At 39.5% G+C, this 15,587-nt stretch overlaps 2 protein-coding genes across 2 annotated transcripts in view; one reads left to right on the top strand and one right to left on the bottom strand.

Moving 5' to 3' along the window:
• Positions 1 to 347: 347 nt before the first annotated feature.
• LOC139696429 (regulation of nuclear pre-mRNA domain-containing protein 1B) lies at positions 348 to 14,973 on the bottom strand. Its single transcript, XM_071595191.1, has 6 exons — positions 14,817 to 14,973; positions 14,305 to 14,544; positions 14,006 to 14,208; positions 9,256 to 9,466; positions 6,173 to 6,348; positions 348 to 592 (listed from the first exon to the last, which is right to left on the bottom strand). The coding sequence occupies exons 1-6, from the start codon at positions 14,965 to 14,967 to the stop codon at positions 443 to 445; spliced, it is 1,131 nt and encodes a 376-aa protein (XP_071451292.1). The 5' UTR covers positions 14,968 to 14,973; the 3' UTR covers positions 348 to 442.
• A 97-nt stretch (positions 14,974 to 15,070) lies between these two features.
• vir (VIR_N domain-containing protein) overlaps positions 15,071 to 15,587 on the top strand; it is a 63,333-nt gene continuing 62,816 nt past the window's right edge. The window contains exons 1-2 of the mRNA XM_071595279.1: positions 15,071 to 15,131; positions 15,478 to 15,587. The exon at positions 15,478 to 15,587 is cut by the window's right edge and continues 3 nt beyond it. Coding sequence (XP_071451380.1) covers positions 15,075 to 15,131; positions 15,478 to 15,587 — 167 coding nt within the window. The 5' untranslated portion in view covers positions 15,071 to 15,074. The remainder of the gene's footprint in view (positions 15,132 to 15,477) is intronic.

Genomic DNA, 15,587 nt, shown 5'->3' with positions numbered 1-15,587 from the left:
AATCATTCCAAAGTCTTCACTTGCAAGAGATAGTTTCCAGCTGATGTCCAACAACTATCTTTCACTTATTAACATTAGCAGAGAGGAGCCGCATCAATGGAGGCCATTGAGCAGCTGGATGATGCCATTGCGTGACACTGACCAGTTTGTCACAACCAATCTGAAGAAGACTCTCCAATGGCAACAGAGGTGAATGCACAGTGGTCACTTAACCACAATGAGAACATATACATATGCATTATATACATACATATATATATATATATATATACAAACATATATATATAATTATATATATATATATATATACAAACATATATATATATAATTATATATATATATATATATATATATATATATATATATGTGTGTGTGTGTGTGTGTACTTCAACCATGTTTTCAGGCAATATTCAAATGGTCTTGACGATGATAAAGACTCTCTTCAATGCATACTAAAAAGATCCCCAGCGGAGGGGAGAGGGGCAAGGCCACCCGTGACATCTGGTAGCTGTGTGAGATCGGGAAGGTTCTGAATGTGCGACTTGAGTTCCTGCCTCACCAAATACACCTTTTGTAGTTTATCCGTGTATTCCTAGACAAATTAGAAGAAAATTCCTTAGACATACAGACAAATATAATGAGCAACCTTTTACAAATATTTTTAATAAATTTCACCTGATACAGCTTCAACCCTTAAAGTGCATGCCTCCATTACCAAGTTATCATGGAAAATGCCAAGGTCTTTTGATGATTACGTACATTTGTGGATGGACATTTCAATAGAATCTAATGATAATATTTTGAAGGTAATTGTTTTTAATTTATACTCTTTAAACATTACAGAAAATGTGATAAAATTTGATTATTTTGCTCTCACTCAAGTTAAATTTAGAAAAAACAGAGTGTAGGGCTTAGGAGTACAAATTAAGGTAACTGATATATCACCTTGCTGGCACCATACGGGTTAATACATTCGGCTTAATTTTTAATACACTTGTAGAAAAATTTAAGCTGCGTTTAAAAATATTCAGGAGACTCAAAAGCACATATGCCAACCATAAGACATGTTATATATAAAATTTACAAAAAATGTTCAAACACTATGTCCAAAAATTTGCCCTTCAATATTGGAATAACACAGGGCTTCTCTTTCTTAAGTTTTCTCTTGATTCATGACCAGGTTCCAAGGGCGTATTTTTAACTATGTGCTCCCCATATTTCTCTTTCAACAGTGATTTCATTTGTCTAATTAACGGAAACAATGGATGTTGCATAGCTTATTTGTTCAAAGAACTGATTCACAAATACCAGTTTTACTGCAATCATAATGTTCATGTTTGCTCCTGTTGGTGTCATCCATGCCAAATAAGTCTAACGTCACAAGAAGTTGATTAAATGAAGAACACAATGAATTTTCCCACTATTCTTTAGTTGGTGCTAATAGTTTATGCGTTATCATCTGGCACAAATTACTCAAGTTGCGGTCCATTTATATACCATTCTTGTGGGGGAAGGGGAGGATGAGAGAGGGGGATGTGATCGGAAGGAGGAGGGGGGGGAGGGGAGTTGGAAGCATCAGGGAAGGTGATTAGTGGGGTTCACAGAGGGGGTAGGGTAGGGTCATTCCGTGAAGGAAAGGGATGCTTCCGGGATTGGGGAGAGGTATTCAAACAATAAATCGTTGACCAAATTGACCGTTGACCTACTTCAAATTATGTCTGATTTCCAGCTCTTCCCACTTGTCCATCCTCCTATCTTTGCCCATTCGATGCATCAGTTCCGGGTTGAAGTCTTTCTCATGATTTTCATCCCACAGATGCTTGGCGAAGTGAGATTTTTGTGCGAGGTCACATTTCCTAAAACAGCATTCATGTTCCTCCACCCGTGTTTTTCTCCCCGTTTGGCCTATGTATATAGCACTGCAGTCCATAAAAGTCAATTTATAAATGCCACTTTTATTTTGTTTTTCCCCTTTGTCTTTCATGGTGTTCATGAAAGATTTTAGGTTGTTCACAATTTAAAATGCTATCTGAAATTGTTCTCTGGGGAATGGGTTGGCTATCTTTTGTGAAATCAATCCATAATAAGAGAGTCTACACCATTTGTAATCTTTTACATCCATATTAACTGGTTTAAACAAAAGATTGTTTGTTCTAAGGGAACATTTTCTGTGAAGTATTTTTTCTATTAAATCTTCTTTGTACTCATTTCCACTGCAATATCTTTTATCATTTTCAGTTCTTGAACAAAATTACTTTGAGAGAGAGGTATGTCCAGAAGTCTATTTATCAAGAAATGAAAAATGGATAACTTTTGAGATATATGATGGTGGGAGTTGAATGGGATAATGTCATCTGTGGTGGTACTTTCAAGAAAAAATACCAATTTAAATCCCTATTCCTTTTTAGACACTGTGATACCTAGGAATTGAGTTTCCTATTATGTTATTCCTTACATGTGAAATTGATTTCTTTGCATTGGGAATATAAGGCGTTCACCAAAGTGTCTACTTGTCTTTCAATACCTGTCCATATTCCAAAGACAATGTCTACGTCTCAAAGTTGTTTATGTCTCTCTCACCCTCCCCTTCCACTACATGAATGGTATATAAATGAACCGCAACTCGAGTAATTTGTACCTGATGATGGCACCTAAGCGTTGAAACTAGTTGTACCAAAATGAAGAACGGTGGAAAAATACATTGTGTTCTTCATTTAATAAACATGAACTTCCACAAAGTTGAGCCAGAAACCATCGAATATGTCACAAAAGGTAGTATAAATAAAACTCACTCCTTTGAAAGTTTACGGTATTCCACTGCAATTTATTGATGGGAAACTTTTACATACACTAGTTACAAACATAATTTACGTCCATCACATGCCTCCATGGTGTTGCTAACATACATATACATGCAATTATGGTGCCTCTATGAAAAACAAGAACCAGGTGCATCTAATAGACCAGCAGTTTTAACTTAGTGCTTTGCGACATTCCTTTGTTTTTAAAATGTTTTCTATTAACTGAAGGAAGGCTTAGCAATTACATTACCTATTTCTTCTCTCCTTTCTGAAATTTATCGATTACTTTGAAAATAAGATTTTTAATTTAAGAAACAATTTGTCAAACAGCTTTTTAACTTGAGAAAAATAGGTTTAAGTCCATCATTTATTGGTTAAGATATGCAGATAATATTTTAGTTAAATGGAATGACACCGATCCGTAGTTGGACAATTTTACGACAATTATAAATAATATACATCTGATAATGCCATTAACTTGCCTGTGAGATTGTGATTATTTTTTATACTTTCTATATTTATTGATAACCCTGGTCGAAGATTAATATTTTTTAGTCTACATATCCCTATCTACTGATCCCATTATTCCAGTGGACTGGACACTGAATCCATGGTTTGTTCCATGATCATTTTTGGCCTTTTGTTGATTTATTCACTACTTCTTCAGTGTAACATTATTTAAAGATGTTTTAACAGAGAAATTATAGTTAAGAAAATTACTTCTATTTAGAGTTATCAACTTAGTTTAATAGATTCAGTCATTGTTAAAAGATAAAGGCCAACTTCAATTGACACAATTTATTCTTGTAATAACACGCCTAAGATAAAGAATAATTGATGCTCAAACCAGTTTTTAGACAATTTCACTGACTGTAACGCTAAAAGAATCCCTACAGTACCTTTCAGACCACATTGACCTTAAGTAGAATGTTCGTTAAAGGTAAAGATGCTTTAGATCTCAAGTAGAAAAATATCATTCATGAACTGAAGTGAGGAAAATTACCCTCTGGAGCAATTTTGGCAAACACCTTTAAATTATTATTTTGATGAAACATTTTACATTTGAACAACAATGGATAGCTCTAGACAACTAGAAACAGTTTTAGGAATGGTTAAAGGAATTGCTGACCCTGAATTAACTGTCGCCATTTAATGCTTGCCCATCCCTGCAACAGATCCCCCCCTATCATTGTGCTTTCCTCCCGTCTGCATCTTTCTCTTGACCCTCCCATCCTTATTGGCTATTAAGTGTTGCTCTTTCCTTTGCCTCACCTTATGACAATACTAACACATAGGAATCCAGGCCATGTGTCTTTTCTGCTGTGGCCTGTTAAAATTCCCCATCAATAAATTGCAAGTTGTCTGTGCAGGATCTGTTTATTTTTCAGATGGCAGCAAAGGGCCTCAGTGAGCTGGCCACTTAAATGAATGTGAAATGTTAAAAATACTATTGATAAGGGCAGGAAAAACTACCTCAATTATCACTCCCATGAAAAGCATGGACAGCCACAAAGAGAAAACGAGCCCTTGAAACTGTGGCATTCGGCCCAGTGGGCCGATAGTTGTGCAGACAAGGCCTCTGTGGTAATTATTACATGCATTCCTTGTGCAACCCAGATGAAATCAGTGTAAAAGAATTCCCTGAGAGGACCACAACAGTTGGAATAGCCACATGGAATGATAGGACAATAATGAGCAAAGGGAAAATAGAAAACATTGAGAAAGAAATGGAGGAGGAGGTTGTTCAGATAATGTGAGTAGAGATAGAGAGACTTACTAGAATGATAGAGAGTAATTTAAATTGGGAGGGGGGGGGGCAAGGGAGTGGTGAGGGTTGATGCTGAATGGGGAAACTGGGGAGGAGGGTAGTGAATGTAGAGCAGTTGAGTGGTCGAGGTAAAACTGAACTGACCAATGCAGTTGCAATCCAGATATGTGTGGTGACAAGCAATGATTGGGAGAGATAAGTAACCAGTTTGTTACATAAATTATAAGTAATAATCAGGACTATGCAAGGCAGGAAGCATGTAATGGTAACGGGATGATTGGAATGCAAACTAATAGGCAAAGGGAGGGATGGGAAAGAGGCTATGAGTATGACGCTGAGTGCCATGGTTATGGTTTGGCATGGTCTTCAAGGCTTTACCAAAGTAAAAAGGAAGGAATAACAATAAAAAACTTAATAAATATTGAACAAGAGCAAGTCCATGGTTGATTAATTTCCCAGGAATGTAAAAGATCCGCTTTAACTTATTGAACAAAAAATACCCCATTTTAGGCAGACACAATTTACATTGTAACTACATTCAAATGTTGAAAGACGAGGAAACTGAGTTCACCAAGGATGGACACACTTTCAATTTACATCGTTATTTGCAGCCACTGAATGGTTTTCATTGGGTGTTCAACGGATGTTTCATTCCTCTATAAGTTCTACAACCCTGTCATGGCTGAAGGGCTTGTGCCTTTGGATGACCCCTAGAGCTGTGCTGGGGGGAGAAATGATAATTGCTCTTGGTAGGGTCACCCATGCCAGATAGGTCGAAGGTTAGGAGCCAGACGAAAGGTAGTCCACGCAGCGTCTGTTCCTCAGCGAGGCGTCTGCAAGGGTGTCTGACCCCAGTGGGGCGGCCATTGAATGATGGTATCCCATTAAAAACACTATTGAGGGAGTTATGAGCTATTTGAGAAAAATTAAGAACAGAGTATTGGAAAAAGGATCCCTCAAAATAATCACGATAAATGCATGCAAACATTTGAAATGGGCAAATTATGTTGTTATGAGTAAAGCAAATGTTCCTCATTCAGAAATTTTTTATTTGCTGATCTTATCTATAACCACTCAATATGTGTATATCATCCATGTGAAGCATAGGGCATAAGTAGTCTTTGAAACAAGAGGATGAGGGCATATTGGATGTATTTGAGAAATGGGTGTGGTGGGGAATGGATAATATAAGTTGAACAGAGAGGACATCTGAAATAGAGATAGAAAGTAGATGGAAGAAATATTGAAAGGCAGAGGGAAGTCAAAGGCCATGGATAGAATGTTGAGTAAGCATGGTAGAGGAAGGAAGGGGAGATATTTTAGAAAGTAGGAAGACATGAAGAAAGAGATAAATTACAGCGAAGAAACAAGAAGTTCTCACAATATCGAGATGTAAATAAACATTAGAGACTATCCAAAACCCACACTTAAAACAGGTAAAATCCCACTAAACATGGTAATGGTTTCCCTTAGAGATCTTCCACTGCTTAGCATTGGACAAGAAAGAATGGAAGGTTGCAATCCACTTTAAATACTGACTGAATGTTGACGTACTGCTAAAATTGCTAAATCAAGTAAACTTAAAATTGCATAAGTCTCTTACCTCTAACCTCTCTTCGGCCTGGGTGTACAGATCTTTTTGGGCTTGTAAAAAATCACGAAGCATTGCAGAGACTCTCTTCCTATCTTCCATTTCTTCAGCCAACCTACCATTGTAATCCATAAGTAACTGCAAAGCCTCATTTACTTGCACAGAAAGTTTATCTGCTGCTCCTTTGTCTGCGAATAAATAAAACAAGTGTCTCAGTTATTTGGTGAAATTCTATAACAATTACCGAATAAGATCAACATTTTCCAGAACCCTAGAGACAAATATATGCCCTCGCTGATATCTGACGTAAGGTTTTGTGGGAGGAAATACCACCTGGATTCGTCCAGCGAAAAATAAACCTAGCAAAGTTGGAAAGGAAACAAACTATGCAAATTTCACTTGAATAGAGATTTATTCACGACCTGGGTTTCAAACACTTAATGTCATCTTCAGGTGACTATACAGAGTTACATATCCTATATATATGACAAGCAATGGGGGGGGGTAGGGGTTTAGGAGCGGAGGAGAAGGGAAGAGGGAGGGGCGAGAGGGGGGGGAGAGGGAAAAGAGTGTAGAGGGAGGTTTGAGAGAGAGAGGGGTGTTTGGGTTGGGTAAGGAGAGCGAAGGAGGAAAACGGGGGGGGAGGGGTTGGGAAAGATAGGGGGGGAGGGAGGGTTCTGGTAGAGGATGGGAGGGGGGGGAAGGTCCACGAGCCGAAAATTCCGCTGTATCCTGTGAGTCATAGTTGGTCACTGGTGTCGTTGGCTGGGCGTTGACCGGTTGGGCTTGGTGGCTTTTAGGTAACGTCCTCATTACCTGGCTTGGTTTCCGAGGGTCGACGTTGGAAGGGCCTCCTGCGGGGGAGGCCAGCGTACCGGGAGGAAAAGGGGGGGGGAAGGGGAAATTCCGTCTCCTCCTCATCAGCGTCTTACATTGGGTAGTCCCATGGACTCAAAGGGAATGGAAAAAAATGGGGAGTGGGATGGGAGAATTTGGTCGTTAACCAGTAACGTCTTTCTTCGGGAATGCTGGACGATTTCCAACGCTTCGAGGGCGTCCAGTCTCCTCTCCTTAACGACCAAATTCTCCCATCCCACTCCCCATTTTTTTCCATTCCCTTTGAGTCCATGGGACTACCCAATGTAAGACGCTGATGAGGAGGAGACGGAATTTCCCCTTCCCCCCCCCTTTTCCTCCCGGTACGCTGGCCTCCCCCGCAGGAGGCCCTTCCAACGTCGACCCTCGGAAACCAAGCCAGGTAATGAGGACGTTACCTAAAAGCCACCAAGCCCAACCGGTCAACGCCCAGCCAACGACACCAGTGACCAACTATGACTCACAGGATACAGCGGAATTTTCGGCTCGTGGACCTTCCCCCCCCTCCCATCCTCTACCAGAACCCTCCCTCCCCCCCTATCTTTCCCAACCCCTCCCCCCCCGTTTTCCTCCTTCGCTCTCCTTACCCAACCCAAACACCCCTCTCTCTCTCAAACCTCCCTCTACACTCTTTTCCCTCTCCCCCCCCCCTCTTGCCCCTCCCTCTTCCCTTCTCCTCCGCTCCTAAACCCCTACCCCCCCCCCCATTGCTTGTCATATATATAGGATATGTAACTCTGTATAGTCACCTGAAGATGACATTAAGTGTTTGAAACCCAGGTCGTGAATAAATCTCTATTCAAGTGAAATTTGCATAGTTTGTTTCCTTTCCATCATGAATAAATTTCACAGGGTTAACCCTAATACCGTTCGGTTTGTTAAACCTAGCAAAGGTTTCAATGATCAAGTAGTTTTAAAAACAGCCTACTTTGGTAATTCTCAATTTCGAGTGTGCTATGGAATTATCTTTTGGGGCTCTGCTATGGGCGTTGACAAGGTATTCATCATGCAAAAAGAGCATCGTTAGATTTGTGGCCAAAATTTCAAAAAGAGAATCATGTAGACATCATTATATAAATCTTGAATTCTTGCCTGTAACATGTTCGTATAGATATCATGCATGTATGCATGTTTGATAGACATGCCAATTTAAAAAAAATGAGAGCACCCTTTGTTATGCCACAATTCCAAGAAAGATAGGGCGAGTTGTCATGCCTGGCAGCGGGGGAGGCATGGCTTCCGCAGTCGTCATCTCATGAAATCCTTGCAAAGAAAGCCGACAGCAGCAGGACAGAAGACGCAGAAGTAGAAGACCAATTTAGTTGGAATAGGAACTTGGAATGTTAGGACAAAAAAAATTAGAGAATATTAAGTGAGAGATGGAAAGAAGAAACATAGATATTTTAGGTTTATGCGATGTGAGATAGATGGATAGTGGGGATGGGATTACTGGAGGGATAGTTATAGAGTAATAATCAGCAGAGGGGACGAGAGCCAACGAGGGGTTGCCATAGTATTAAATAAAGAGGTAGGAAGAAGCGTAGTCAACATAGAACAGGCAACGGATAGAATATTACTAGTGGAGATAAAAGCAGAACCGACGAACTTGGTCATTGTTCAGGTATACATGCCACCGAGCAACCATACGGAGGAATAGGTCGATAGGATATACAGTCAATTAGAGGACATAATCACGAGTGTTCTCGCAGGGAAACATTTGATAGTGATGATGGATTGGAATGCGATGTTAGGCAAAGGAAGAGATAGTGATGAGGTGGGGAGCTACAGTTTAGGTACGAAGAATGACTGCGGGGAGAAAGCAGTTGAGTTCTGCAGGAGACAGGGGTTAGTCATCACCAACACTTGGTTTAGACACCACAAAAGGCATTAGTATACATGGAAAATGCCAGGTGACTCAGAAAGATATCAGTTAGATTTTATTATGGTTGGGCACAGATTCAGGAACAGTGTGATCCATTCGCACAGCTTCCCACGGGTGGATGATTACTAAATAATAATATCTTATATTTCACAAATTTAAAAAAAAGATATGAAATAATAATTAATAAATAAATAGAATAACAAATATGCCTAAAAGATTCCCACTCTCTACTTTTCGGCTAGCAAGCTGGTACATTATCGAACAAATTGGCAAACAGTGATTAGAACATGGATGCAAGAATGGAAATGAGCACTTCACAGAGAAATGTGATTTTTACCTTCAAGCTTTGAGAGAAGAGATACTTCAGAGACCTCTGGAGGGAGACTAGCAATGCGCTCCCGGACAACTGCATCACTCGATGCAGAATTCTCCAGGTCCAGGAGCGCTTTTATCAATTCTTCAGGCTCCGGTGGATCACCAGCTGGCAGGGCTCGATGCGGAGATAGGGTTGTGTGAACCTCTTTCCTCCCATCAATTTCTATCTCGACCTTGAGTGAAAAAGACATTAGGGGGTCATCAGTCACCACTTACTGAGACAGTGTATGATAAAGTTCCAAAATATTTAACAACGGGAGCTCCAAGAGGAATTCATGTGCGACACACCACTTTGCCATCTAATTGCTTTCCTCCCCGTGGGTGGCCATGGGCCAAAGACATTCCCTATGACACCAGCCTCTGACCAAGACCAACGTCAACCTAGGTTACTGCCCTCTGGGGAGAAAAAACATGAAACACTAACCTGAGTTTCCCAATTGTAAGATGCCAACTGTTTGTTAGGAACTATTTTCCACTCCAAGAGTGATTGAGGGAAACGATCTGAACCAAATTTGTGGTTCTTGGAGGTGGACGTGAAATTCTTTAATGGGAATCAACAACAATTGGGACAAAAGATGTGCGAAATTTGACATCAGCCTCAGGGTTGAGTTCATACTTTTGCCATTTACCATGGCCTGGAGTACAGGAATACATATGATTAGAATAATGACCTTTGACCCGGGTTGATAACTTTGAAAAAATACACTGGACATATAAGGAGTTCCCACTGAAGCACATGAAGTTTCAACACCAATCACTCAAGTTTACAATGTGATTAACATTTCTGCTGGTGTCAATTGCTTTTGAAGAAATGTGTGCTAGTATTTTTTGTAGAGGCTCATTCACAATTAATGCTAATTATGACAAGTCCTGGGGTATTTTCCTTGTAAAGATACAAGTGTTCAACAAGATGAACAATTGACTTTTCTTTAACCTGTGATGTGAATAGTATTACTGTTTGAAATTGGGCTCTTGAAGGCCTCATGCGAGTATTCCCGCACACCATCATGGTAGAGAAAAATGGCTTCTTTTCCAATTTCTCAGGGATTAGTGCTACAGTAGAACTTCGCTTACCGAGCACCTTGCGGAGCAAATAATTTGCATGATGAGGGACAAGGAGAGGGGGATTCCCGGCATGATTGCACACATGCTGCTTCAGCTTGCGTTTTGTACTCGTACTGCTAGCATCTCAGCTCCACCACTGATCATACATTTTCCTAACATTATGTTTGTGTTTTTCTTATGTCTTTCAACCTAGTGTTCCATTTGTGATAACTTTGGGGAATATTTAATATTTTTTGCATAGTTTTAAAAGTTTCCTCAGAACAAAAATTCACAAGAAGACAGCCAGGAGAATAAAAATAACCACTCAGACGAAAAGTGAAATCTCTGCAAAGCAAGACCAGGGCGTGAGTGCGGAGATACAATCGGTCAACATCAATGATTTGCGCTCTCCTCGAGGAAGGGAAAAACACATTAAGGAGAGAGATGCTTCACAGGGAGTGACTAGAATATCTACACAATGGTTACGTATTCTCACTAATATTGAGCTACAAATTTGGATAAATGAAAAGCAATTGCAAGGTAATGCTATTAACGATAACACTATTCGTCACAAGATGAATTGATTTGTGCTGATCTCATTCGCAGACATCAGGAACATTAATCGCCAAAGAAGAGGAATTTAAGAGCCTTGATCGGTTTGAAGAATTTGAAATCTGATATGGAAATAGCAAGATCAATTCAGGAGCAGATGCAGACTCTGATCACAATTTGGTAGTCATGAAGGGTAGCATCTGATGCAAAAACAAAGGACAGAGGAGGGGGGTTAGGATATGGAATGTAGAACCATTAACTGGACTGACAAGGAAGGAGTAGAGAAAATCATGATTAAAGGAGCTTAGTACTATTGAGGAAAAATGGAAATACATAAAAAAGGGGATTTCGCAAGATGCAAAAGAAACTATAGGAACTGTAAATAGGAAAAGGACAAAAAAACCATGGATAACGGATGAGATTCTTAGATTAAATATAGATGAGAGGAGGAAATGGAAGTGTAAATATAGTTAGGCAAAAGGAAGTACAAAGAGCTAAATAATGAATTGAGATGGGTGACAAAGAGCAAAAGATACGTGGTGGAAGACGAAAGGCAAGGAAATGGTAAGTTAGGAGAGTAAGTCTCAAAAAATACTAGTTAATCCAAGAGAAATGGAAGGAATATATAGAAGAACTGTACGGTAAAGAACTTAGACCAGCAGGGTTAGACAGAGAAAGATGTCAGTGAAGATAGCTTAGGCTTACTTGACGATAAGATAGAAAGTGCACTAAGGAAGATGAAATCAAATAAGGATGTGAGAATAGACAATATTCCTGGGGAACTATGTTAAGGTTTAGGAAACTGTGGGAGGAGGAGTCTTTATGGACTTATTTGATGCATCTGTCAGGAATGCAGGAATCTGGCCAGAAGACTTAGCAAGATGTGTTAGTTCCTATTCCAAAAAAGGAGAGGGCCAATCATGTGAGGACAACAGAATAATAAATTTGATTTTGCGTACAGCTTAATTAGTTCTCAGGATCATTAACAAAAGGATGGAGAGCAGGCTAAATGATAACTTAGGGGATGATCAGTTTTGGTTCAGGAAGGGGACAGACATGGGTGATGCCATTCATTAACATAGAGGAACATAGAATATAATCTGGATGTATTTGCCTGCTTTGTAGATTTTGAAAAGTTGTTTGATATATTGAATTAGGAAAACTAATGAATGTATCCCGGAAAATTAGAGTATATTGCAGGGATTGGAGACTTATCCACAACCTGTAAATGTCTCCGACTGCTAAGGTGCGAGTGGGGGATGGAGAATGGGCGGTATTATGAAGAGTAGTAAGGCAGGGGTGTCCCTTATTACCTGTGCTGCTCAACGTATAGGCGGAGGAAATGGTTAGGGGCATGGGAAGTACTGGAGGTAGGAATGGAAGTCAGTGGGGAAATCCTAAATTCAGTCAAGTTGGTTGATGACCAAGCTTTAGTTTGTCGCAAAATGGAAATTATTAAATAAATTCAGATCTGCATATTTCAGCACTGAGGTCTTGCAAATTATTCGCACTCCTACATACATTGGTTGCTTGGATCATGCATGTAAAATTCAGGAAATAAATGCCAGAACTAGCAGACTCAAAGACTCCTTCTTCCCACAGACAATACGAGATAGCAACTGCAGGGCTATAAATAGCAAAAATTCCACTTGCCACCCTCAGCGTCTAGGGAACAATTAGTTCTACTTAAATGCATTCTCTTTCACTAACCTCGTGTGTTTTGTTATCATAACCCATTCTTTCCGAATGACCTCATTAGTGTTCTGTTGATCTGTTTTCAAGTCTCCATTGAAATGGAGACTTGAAAACAGATGAACAGGGACCGAGAGCTCAGGTCATTTGTGCCATTAGGGATGGACAGGAAAGGATGAAGGGTGGATAGAAACCCAGCGTTGGCATTAGCCTACTCTTGACAAAAGGTGCCGAGGGGACCGCAGTTTAACGTCCCTTTCGACGGACGGCGTACTCACTCCAAGTGCCCTCCACAAAGCAACTCAAGAATTGATCGGGACACCACTGAAAAATATCTGTCATCGCCGGGATTCGAAACCCGGGCTCTCATGTGGGAAGCCTGTATGTTAGCCTCTGCACCATCCTGATCCCCGCTTAAGAAGGCTGGTTAAAACTTTGATACCGTGGGTAGTTATGCATGTAAACATGGCCATTGAAGCAAGACAGTAGGCATAGATGGGAGGCTTTTGAAATGTGGGTTTGGAGAAGGTAAAATGGGCTGAAAGGAAAACAAATGAGAAAGTATAAGGTATGGTGGGCAAGGAGAGGGGATTGTTGGGAGAAATCAAAAGGGGACAGGAAAAATGGAGAATGATTTTAAGATGCTTGATCTGAGAGGAACATTGGCTACCAGCAATAAAAGAGGGCGAAAAATGTCAACAATGTGAGTGCATCCATTGCTCGTTAAATGTATTGTGTAAGACTATGCATATAGCACACGATCAGGTTTATGGAGTTGTCACTCTGATAATGAGCGACAAGGACTACCCCATGATCTATAAGTGATGGTATTGAATATCTAAGAAGATCTAATAATAATACATGCAGTATTCCAGTGGGTAGAGCATTATACTACTGACCAGAAGGGCCAGGTTCAATTCCCAGAGATTTCTCTGGGCACCCCCAGCCTCACTCAAGCTATGTGACTTTTTGGGTGCCAGGTCTTCCTGGTTAACCACAGGGAAAAGGACTTGCCCTCCCAACCCTGATGAGTGAATTTCACCCACCATTGGGATTAGTACTCTAGAACTCTACTGTCACCTATCAAATTGAGCTTTGGGTTCATAACTGTGATATTTACATACTATTACAATAAATTCCATATTTCTTTCAACTGAGCATCTTAACTTCAGAAGGATAATTGACAGTAGCTGATTTAATTGTAACTGGATATATGTAGAGAATGATAAAGCTACAAAACTTAATATGTGAATATTTTACTATTGCCATTGGCCATTGCAGTGGTCTGCTGGGACTTCCTCTAGGTACAAATGAAGCTATAATTGATAGAATACACAAAATGATTTCGAAAGGATACATATATTGCTCAAAAGATTAATTTTTTTAAATCAACATATGAAGGAATGGAAATTACAATGACATACCTCAGTTTCAGACTTTTTCCGCTCTCTCACTATATGCTGCCTCGATTCTTTAGAAGACATTTTTTGAATGTCATGGTAACCTTGTTCCTTATTTTTGGCAGATACATTAAAAACAGGTTTTTCCTTGGAATTAGACATCTTTTCATCAAATGCTTTTTCCACTTTAGACTTCTTCTTAGGGGGTTCAGAATTTATATTTTTTTCTAAAATAGGATTATTTTAAGTACATTAGAACACATATCTCACGGCTACTGTTACTCAAGACTTTAAGATAAGGAATTAACAAAACATATCCTCACCAAATGCCATTTTCATCTCTTTAATCTGTTTGGCATCATAAACCCCTCTTTCTTCCCATATTTGTAATAATCTCAAAAGACCGGTCCTTGTTTTGTCATCCGAGTCTAGGTAAGACATATGTTCAAAAACTTTTTTAAGAATATTTCCAAATTCTTTCCCATACTCAGGTCCTTTCTTTTTAGAATTTTGAATTACATCATTGGCGAGGTACATAAACGTCAACTTCCTGTGTTCTTTGGCTGTAAAAAGCCAGAGAGAGATTTATATTACCGAGAAAATAGAAAATATGATGAGAGCAATAGTATAATGACCACAGAAAACACGACAAATAAGCAGATATTATAAGATAACCCGGCCACAAAAGATGCAAAAAAATACCATATTGATGATTGTTGTCATTTTGAAATAAAATGAAAATGTAATAAACGATATTTTTCCAAGAAGTGTAACATTAATTGCTGCAAACAACAGATTTGCGTCATATGATTGTGAAAATATTTGAAAATCTTACCTTTGGAAAGCTCTCTGTACCAAACTCTTACTATTGCTGCATGGTGTTTTCGGTGGTGAATTAACCAGAGTGATAAAGTTTGTATACTCTGCTGGGAACTATTGAGATCCGCTAATTTTTTAGATAAAGCGTTCTCAGTGAATCCTGCCATCCTGTGTCTAAGGTTCTTGTACAATTCACGTGTCATTTGTTTGCATTAGTACCATAATGCGCATAATAGGTAGAGCTAACGTCTCGAGAGAGGAGAAGGAGCTTGTCATGGCGGAAAGTATCGAGCTGCTTTTTTTCGACACATTTTCTCATGAAAGCTCTGAGGTACGTTACTCTGATAACTTTAGAACGTATTATTCAATGGTATAACTGATGTATAAATTGCAACCACAGTTGTTGTGGTATTGATGCGCAATTTCTTATTGAAAACTGTTAGCCGTACTGCTTGCTGGCGCTTTCGGTAAAGCAACGGTTTTGTGCCTCATCCGGGGTTGACTAGCTCAACTTAAGATGATTCCAATGTTATTCGATTTACTTTATGATTTTTCGATAAATGACATTTATTTGTGATCAAGGAGTTAAGAGCGAAGTTGTAAACTACAGTAAGATGCATAATATTAGTTTATTAACTTCTCAGTAAATGCATTACGTCACGATAACTTTTTTTTAGGAGTTAAATCTAGACCTCGTACAATTCCCTAAGCCTGTTTTCATAAGTGAGGTAAGGATAATTCCTCTTGGGGCGCGGGTGCAAGCTGATTTTCCTGGTGGTGTCCGGCT

This window comes from Hetaerina americana, unplaced genomic scaffold (assembly GCF_022747635.1).
Source record: "Hetaerina americana unplaced genomic scaffold, ioHetAmer1.1.p SCAF_7, whole genome shotgun sequence".
Classification (NCBI taxonomy): domain Eukaryota; kingdom Metazoa; phylum Arthropoda; class Insecta; order Odonata; family Calopterygidae; genus Hetaerina; species Hetaerina americana.
This window is presented reverse-complemented; position numbering and strand designations above follow the sequence as displayed.

Coding starts and splice junctions, on each gene's coding strand:
- LOC139696429 (XM_071595191.1), bottom strand. CDS start 14,967: ATGGCAGGATTCACTGAGAACGCTTTATCTAAAAAATTAGCGGATCTC. Junction 14,209..14,304: donor AGAGATGAAAATGGCATTTG/GTGAGGATATGT, acceptor ATCCTATTTTAG/AAAAAAATATAAATTCTGAA. Junction 593..6,172: donor AGGCCGAAGAGAGGTTAGAG/GTAAGAGACTTA, acceptor TAATTTGTCTAG/GAATACACGGATAAACTACA.